The sequence below is a fragment of the Camellia sinensis genome, chromosome 15 (assembly GCF_055761805.1).
Source record: "Camellia sinensis isolate YWXY chromosome 15, ASM5576180v1, whole genome shotgun sequence".
Lineage (NCBI taxonomy): Eukaryota > Viridiplantae > Streptophyta > Magnoliopsida > Ericales > Theaceae > Camellia > Camellia sinensis.
In genome coordinates, this window is record NC_138975.1 from 130,670,011 (window position 1) to 130,678,626 (window position 8,616).

General features: G+C 38.8%; 1 protein-coding gene and 2 long non-coding RNA genes across 3 annotated transcripts; 2 read left to right on the forward strand and 1 right to left on the reverse strand.

Annotated features, from left to right (window-relative positions):
* The first annotated feature begins 3,011 nt into the window (after window positions 1–3,011).
* On the forward strand, window positions 3,012–3,558 carry LOC114303292 (uncharacterized). Its single transcript, XR_014356570.1, has 3 exons — window positions 3,012–3,068; window positions 3,199–3,289; window positions 3,413–3,558. It is a non-coding gene; the product is annotated as an uncharacterized LOC114303292 (long non-coding RNA).
* Window positions 3,559–4,223: 665 nt separating this feature from the next.
* Window positions 4,224–4,928, forward strand: LOC114263784 (uncharacterized). Its single transcript, XR_014357051.1, has 3 exons — window positions 4,224–4,424; window positions 4,529–4,656; window positions 4,742–4,928. It is a non-coding gene; the product is annotated as an uncharacterized LOC114263784 (long non-coding RNA).
* A 787-nt stretch (window positions 4,929–5,715) lies between these two features.
* LOC114262963 (uncharacterized) lies at window positions 5,716–8,267 on the reverse strand. The gene is made up of 4 exons (XM_082908580.1): window positions 7,720–8,267; window positions 6,828–7,224; window positions 6,063–6,358; window positions 5,716–5,945 (listed from the first exon to the last, which is right to left on the reverse strand). The coding sequence occupies exons 1-4, from the start codon at window positions 8,261–8,263 to the stop codon at window positions 5,716–5,718; spliced, it is 1,467 nt and encodes a 488-aa protein (XP_082764706.1). The 5' UTR covers window positions 8,264–8,267.
* Window positions 8,268–8,616: the final 349 nt, after the last annotated feature.

The window sequence follows — 8,616 nt, forward strand, 5'->3', positions numbered from 1 at the left end:
TTATAACATAATGTGATCACCCATGTGAACATTTACATTGCCCAGTAACTGTTGTCGTTTTTCGAATTTATTTTTCAAACATGGATGATGTGAACATTCACATTAGTATTGATTACTGTGTAAACTTACAGTAATAAACACTGATGTGAACATTCACATCACTGTATAATGATGTGAATGTTCCAATCACTGTCAATGCTGGTTGTTGAATGTTGTTTGGTGCTTCGGGTTCCATCCTCTGTGTTTCAACCAATTACATGTGCTCATTTGAACACACAAGTCTTCCCCATAAAGTTGATGGCAAGCGAAAGCGAGGGGAATCCCGTTTCAAAACCAAGCCTGATCAAACAGCTGTTCCTGAAGAAGTGAACATGAAAAAAGTGAACTACCGGTCAAATATAACTGGATTGGTCAAACTGTTAAAGGATACGAAATTTACAAGTGGCCAATTGAAGTGCCTTAGGAAAACACCGTTCTGGCCATTATTTGATAGCTTGATCAGTAACGAAATCGACCTCAACCACTGCATGAAATATGATGACGTCATTGTACGTATAGTACAAACATTCAAGCAATCTAGTGGAAGGTTTTACATTGGGGATAAGAACATCCAGATTTTTAGAAGCGACGTATCACTGATTTTTGGGGTGGACTGCGGCACCAAGTCGATGGACCTCTCTTATGGTGCAAAACCAACAACCGGCATCATACACCAAATGTGCAAGGATGTTAGTCGGTTAAGTGCTGCCAAAATACGAGAAATTCTGAGGGAAGCATTGAAGGGCACAAAAAAACATGACGATGAGGAGGTCGCAAGATTAGTTTGCATGTATGCATGCGTCAAGCTATTCTTTTCTACATCCGGAGAAACAATTGGATGGGTTTTCTACTCATACATGGACCCATTACACAAGATGATCGAGTATGATTGGGCTGAGAGCATCCGGGCAACCTTGATGGGTTCATTGGGCCAAAACTGTGGAAAACCAGGACGAGTCACCGGATGTGTGATGTTGTTAATGGTAAATCAAATCTCATACAACTTATTCTATGTTTAATATGAACATATACGGGCTCTGAACACTCTGATGTGAATGTTCACATTTCTCAGCTTTGGTGTGGAAGTTGACAACATTGATGAAAACATTCGCATTACTGTTTCAGTAATGTACAAACACACATTAGTAGATGCTGGTGTAAACATTCACATTAACAGATGTGAACATTCGCATCAGTTGTACCACTCACATTACCAGATGTGAATATTCACATCAGTAACATCACTCACCATTAGCAAAATGTGAGCATTCACATAGTAATAACACTAACATGAACAGATGGGAACATTCACATCAGTATCATCACCCACCATTAGCAAATGTGAACATTCACATCAGTAATAGCACTGACACTAACATTTGTGAACATTCAGGTCAGTAATATCACTCACATTAACAGTTGTGAACACTCACATCAGTAGTATCACTCAACATTTGGAAATGTGAACATTCACATCAGTAACATTACTCCACATTAGCAGATGTGAACATTCACATCAACAGATGTGAACATTCACATCAGTTTTAAGTGATGTAAACATTCACATTACTGGCCTAGTGGTGCACTGTGAACATTCACATTACTGCACCAGTGGTGTAAACATTCACATCAATGTTAATTCATATGAACATTCAAATTATATCTGCTAATTCACATCAATGTTAAGTGCACCATATGAATTAACATTCACATCAATGTTAATTCATATGAACATTCACATCAGTTTTAAGTGATGTAAACATTCACATTACTGGCATAGTGGTGCACTGTGAACATTCACATTACTGCACCAGTGGTGTAAACATTCACATCAATGTTAATTCATATGAACATTCAAATTACTGATATTTGTTATTTGTTTCAGTATTGGCTGTGTGAGCATACAACAATCTTACAACCCCGCAACCCCAATGCCATTCCACGATGCGTAAAATGGGACCTCACAGCCTTACATAGCAACATGAAGTCCATAACTCTGGCTAAGCTAGGTTTAAAAGAGGTAGAAGTACAACCAAATATATTGTGCTTATTCACATAGTGAGACGAGGAACTATCTAACTAACATACTGTCTCAAAATGCAGGTATATGGCGGCGAGCTAATGGCATCACCAACTGAAGTGAAGATGTATCGTCATACAAAATTGAATGTGGAGCCAAAACCTGAGATTTTGTCAAGTGCAGTAGCAAAGAAAGATGAAAGCAATGAGGATCAAAGCAAAGACAGTCAACGCAGTGATGACAGGGATGCATTTTCTGTCGATGCAGTGGACCTGAATGATGTTGGACATTATATCAACCCCAACTGTAACACCCCCAATGCTGAGAAAGGAATCATCATAGCACAACCAACTGAGCCCGACATTGTGGAAGTACTCATGAAAGAAAACCAAAAAGCTTGGGCTCTTGTACGGCAATGGGAAGCGAAATACAAACAGTTGGAAGAATCATGGGAGTTGAGGGCAAGGGTGATTGCTGCCCTTGAAGCCAAACTATTTGACCAATCGGGCTCATCCAATGTGGACATGGACATGAAGACTTGCATGGAGTGGAAAGATACAGAAATTCAGCGGCTGACAAAGTTGGTCATCAACTTGGAATGTGAAAAAATAATACTTCAAGACCTTTTTGATGATCAGTCCGTACACATCATCACTCAAGTTGAAGCACAAAAGGCTCATGACAGCCTTAACAACAATCTCACTGCAGCATTGGAACACATTATCAGCCCCCCATCAAGGGTAAAGCGCATAAAGCAGAAGGTAAGGAAAGAACACAGGTTGGACGAGTTTGAATACCCCAACCTGCCTGGTCAGAAGAAAGGGGAAGAGGGAGCCCAACAGAAATCACATGCAGTCCAAATTGCACAAGATTTAGACAAGCAACCACCAAAAAAACAGCCAACAAAGTCCAAGAAGTTATCCTTGAACAATAAACTAAAGGTCTGGGCTCACATGAACAAACTCAACAAGCAAAAAGTCCAAAATTTGCACAAGAACGGCGGTGATGAGTAAGTGATCTTACATATCCCCAACTGTTTTTTTTCCATCATGTTCAGTTCACATACATACTTAATAAATTAGATCATTTCATAAATGTGCAATGTTGACATTAACATTTTCTGTAATCACAATGCACAGGTTGCTAGTGTGGCGAGGGGACTCAAAGACTAAACATGTGTATTTTGATGACATCATACACCTCATCAAGGAAGAATCAATAACCAACAACGTATGGCAACTGTAAATGTGTACAAAACACACACACACACACACACACACACACACACACACACACATACACATAGAGTAAAGACACTGTAAATAATGTACTGCCACCCCTCCGGTTCTGCAGGTGATAGATGCTTATGGTGAAATTCTACTTGAACTACAAGGGCTAGTCAACCCAAGTTTGGAAGATTCATCATTCATCTTTACAAGCACATGTTTGGTAACCACTAGACTTTAATTTTGATTATGTTTCAATACATGTGGATGTTATTCTCAGCATTACATGCTTACATTGTTAATTTAAATAATAGGCAGATGTGAATGTTAACAACAACATAAAATGACCTTTGAGAAGATTCACATTGACAGATGTGAACATTCACATCATTCGCAATGAATATTATATGCTTATTATGTTGATAAACTTAAATGATACACACATGTGAACATTCACATCAGTAATATAACTCACAGTAACAGATGTGAACATTCACATCAGCAGTATTACTCACATTAACAGATGTGAACATTCACATCAGCAGTATTTACTCACATTAACAGATGTGAACATTCACATCAGTAACATCACCCACCATTAGCAAATGGGAACATTCACATCAGTAATAGCACTGACATTAACAGATGTGAACATTCACATCAGTAGCATTACTCACACTAACAGATGTGAACATTCACATCAGTAACATCACCCACCATTAGCAAATGGGAACATTCACACCAGTAATGTCATTGACATTAACAGATGTGAACATTCACATCAGTAGTATCACTCACCATTAGGAAATGTGAACATTCACATCAGTAACATAACTCCCCATTAGCAGATGAACATTCAAATCATTAACACCAAACATTGATATAAATATTTGGTACATCATTGTATGCCCTTTGTGTGCAGAAAATCATTGAACAGTACCCCCCACAAGAGGAATAAACTAATTGATGTACACATCAAGGAGTATCAAGGCCAGAGATTCTTAATCTTCCCAATACACGACAACTTTCACTGGACAATTGTTGTGTACGACGTGAAAGAGAATGTATGGAGGCATTATAACTCACTGCGCCCAAGAGAAGGCATACATGACCCACATATTGACAAAGCACAAATACTGGTAAGTGGCTGACAAAAATAATACTTGTCGTGATGTGTAATATTTGAACTTGGACGTATGCCCTATGTTGGTTGGTGCCTAATATGAAATTTCATTGTTGGCAGAGGGACTACATCACAGCTTTGGTGCACAACATTGGACCGTCATCACCATTATGGACCAATTTATCAAGCCAAAATACTTCGAAAACAATCATATCAGTGGACATCTGTCCTCAGCAAGCATCAAATTCGTAAGCCTAAAATCGATTTCTACACATGTTCCACAACCTTTACCCACCTAAATTTCAAAATCTAACAAGAAGTTTGCATTTTCAGGGTGGATTGTGGGCCTGCAGTTTGTTACATCATGAGGGCGCATGTATATCGTGAAGACATTGTTGTCAGCCTAGATCGCTTTGAATGGTGTCAAATAAGAGACTCATTAGTACACCTTTTTCTGAACCACAGAAAGACAGTGCAATGTGAAAACCTATAGGTGGGGGGTGTCCACCTATCACTGTTACCCAAATCTATTATCCACATTTAAGACAATTTAGTTTCACTAGCTTAATTGTAAATCAAGTCTATATCACTGCTTGTACAGATACTTTTCAGTCAATATATGTATATGCATTTTCAGGCCTATTTTGCGTTGGTCATGCACATTGAGATTGTATTTTCTTTTTTTTTTTTTGGATACACATGACATGATGTCAATGTTCACATCACAGAATGATCGTACACTTTCTTCTATTTTAAACCATACTACATGGATGTGAATATTGCTTAAAGTGTTCATGTAACGCAATATGACAGGTGTGATTATGATATTTCTTAACACAAGTCAATATTCACATCTAACAATTTGATGATGTGAATATTCACATCATAACTTCTGATTATGCGAATGGCAACAATGATGTCATGAATATTCACATCTTATGAGTTGATGATGCGAATGGTTACATTGATGTAAACATTGCTGTTAACAGTAACAACAATGTGAACATTCCCACCACAGAAATGTTTGAAAGTTGAACAATGTGAACATTCACATAATGTGATTATATTGCATAAGTGTGAATGTTAACAGCATGCATTCATCCAAAACACAACCAACATAAATGTCAGATTGGTACCTTAAAAAAGTAAAAATAAAACACAAATCAAACACTAATGCATTATTATGTTTGCCAACACAACGTAATCTTATTGCAACCCAATGTTTCCCAACACAACACAATCTTATTTCAAAAATGAATATAAGAATCCAATGTAAAATACAATGCTGAAATGAAAAAAGGTACATCTTATATCGGCTCCGTGCATGATTTTCGATTATGGCTCCCCAACTTATCACATCTCCCGCACCTTATTTGCTTCAGTTTCTCACCCCTTGATGGGATCCTATTCTTCTTCGGCCTTTCGGGTGGTCTTTTCACAGTAGGCGGGTATATAGTAAAGTCCGTGGGATCAAAAGGCGGCTTCTCCACCGATGGTATAGGGAATATGGCTCCCGAATAGGCTGCACGATATGTCTCTACATGAAAGTAATGTTCTACACAATCATTGAGATTGTAGCGGCTCTTCTGAATGGCAATAACAGCATGGTCACACGGGAATCCGTTGATTTGCCATTTGAAGCATGAACATGTACGCCTCGCAACATCAACTGTAACCGATGGTATCGAATGAACTTCAAACACATCCTCGTTGGCTTTGCTAACTTGCCAAGACTTGCTGTCATTGAACGAATCCATAAGCCTTGTTTCGAATGTCGGACAAATAATCTCATCACATTTGTTTGCTTGGTCACGCCGTGCAGACATTTGCCGCATCAACTGAGTACGAATTTTGTCCACCATTTGAGTGATAGGAAGATTACGTGCTTCTTTAATCCAGTTATTAAATGACTCCACCGCATTGGATGTCATCTCCCCATAACGCATGCCCCTGCACAGTATATCACAAACATTGTACAATACGGAATTTGACAGGCCTGACCATTAATGTTGACAAATGTGAACGTTCACAGTACTGCCATTAGTATACACTGATGTGAACATTCACATCAGGGTATAATAATGTGAATGTTCACATCTGCTACCAGGTTTTAATAATGTGAATGTTCACATTATATGCTTATTACGTTCTCAACTTAAATGATAGACAGATGTGAATGTTAACAGCAACAACAAAATATGACACGTGTCAACATTCAAATCTGTAATACATTGCATGACTATTTGACAAATTAACAGATGTGAACATGACATCAGTCATCATTAGCAGATGTGAACATTCACATCATGTACATTGAAGATGAAACACAATTCGAAGATTGTCACCATTATAAACTAAAAATTCACATCACTACCATTCTAAACTTCAAAAATGGAACACCTTAGGAAACTATTATTACCTGAAGTATGAATTTGCCCAGTGCTCAGGTGCTAAGTCCTTGAAAAAATTATGAGCTCGTTGTTTACCCTTCTCTTTTAATTTTGCAAGCTTTTCATGGAACCCTACCACAGTTGGCTCGTAGGCACAGTCACCCAAACTACTTACTAGGTGATCCCTGAATCCATTATCAATTCCTTTCATCCGGTCTCTTAAATTGCTCTTCAAGTGTTGTAAGCAATAACCGTAATGAGCCGATGGGAACACCTTTGGCATAGCTTCTAACAGACCAAGATTACGATCCGAAATAAAAGTAATATGGCGCTTCCCATCAACAACCTTCCCAAGTTCATGCAAGAACCACGACCAATTAGCCGTGGTCTCCGAATCAACAATTGCAAATGCAACAGGAAACAGACCTACAACACAACACCAATACACAACTGTTCACAATATTCCAAAGTGAATAGAAAATTAGTATAAACGAAACAGGTCATGTGAATGTTCATATGTACATTGCCCTCTTTACTATTGCTGTTTTTGGATTCAGGTTCGTAAACATCAACGATGTGAACATTCACATTAACGACCATTAATAATTCATTGTTGATTGTTGAGTCACTGAAAATGTTAACATTCACAGTACTATTCATTAATAGATCAACTAACATTAGTATACACTGATGTGAACATTCACATCAGTCTGTAATAAGTCTGATGTGAACATTCACATCAGTCTGATGTTAACATTTCTGTCATTAGCATACAAAGATGTGAACATTCACATCAGTGCATACTAATGTCACTGATGTGAATGTTCACATTACTTATAATTTAGCAATCACTCTTTCGTCCAGACTACGCTGCTCAGAGCGAATATTGACATGAATAGACAGGTAAAAAAAACTTCTAACCATTGTTCCCGTCTTTCGCCGTTGCCGCAAGTAGCTGACCTTTGTACTTTCCTTTGAGGAATGTTCCATCCAGGAATAATAAAGGCCGACAAGCATTGAACCCAGAAATACACGCAGCGAATGACACAAAGAAGCGACAAAACTGTTGACTACTCCCATCATAGTCAATATTGACATAACTCCCCGGATTGTACCGCATCACAGCATCCGAATACCACCGCAACTGGTCAAACGATAACGAGTGATCTCCATGGATACCAGCCTTTGCTTTCTCCACACCCAACCATAGGACATGGTAACTCACATCTAGCCCATAATCCCTCTTCAAAATAGTCACCACTTCACACGGCCGAGTCAACGGCTTGTCCCTCACAATTTCAGATATGGTACTCGACACCAAATCCGAACTAACTCGCGGATTCTTCGATGTTCGAACATCCGTACCACAAGTATGCACATCACTAAACCTCTTGATGTAGAAAAAATCATTTGCTCGTTGTGCTCTACAATGTATAGCCCACAAGCACCCCCTCTCCTCCCGCATCGCACACACAGCAGTAACTCTTGTTGTCTCATTCTTCACGTATGTGAACTTAAACCCACATTGGATGGCATACTTACATAAAACGTCACGAAATTCTTGTGCACCTCTAACAAACCGTTGTCCTACATGCGTAATACCATTTGCCCAAGGGGCTGACAACAACACCTTCTCCTTATGGTGGCAAAATCTCCGTAGTGCATCAATTTCATCCTCAACCCCCACACGCAGCAATCCCAAACTACTTGACTGACCAATATCACCCTTCAACTCAACCACAACTTCTACATGTTGTACCCCCATTGATTTAGCAAGCAGTATCATGTTCTGAAATTCTTCCTCATTGTCCAAATGAC

Coding starts and splice junctions, on each gene's coding strand:
- LOC114262963 (XM_082908580.1), bottom strand. CDS start 8,263: ATGCGGGAGGAGAGGGGGTGCTTGTGGGCTATACATTGTAGAGCACAA. Junction 7,225..7,719: donor GGCGAAAGACGGGAACAATG/GTTAGAAGTTTT, acceptor GTTGTGTTGTAG/GTCTGTTTCCTGTTGCATTT. Junction 5,946..6,062: donor TACAGTTGATGTTGCGAGGC/GTACATGTTCAT, acceptor ACTTTCATGTAG/AGACATATCGTGCAGCCTAT.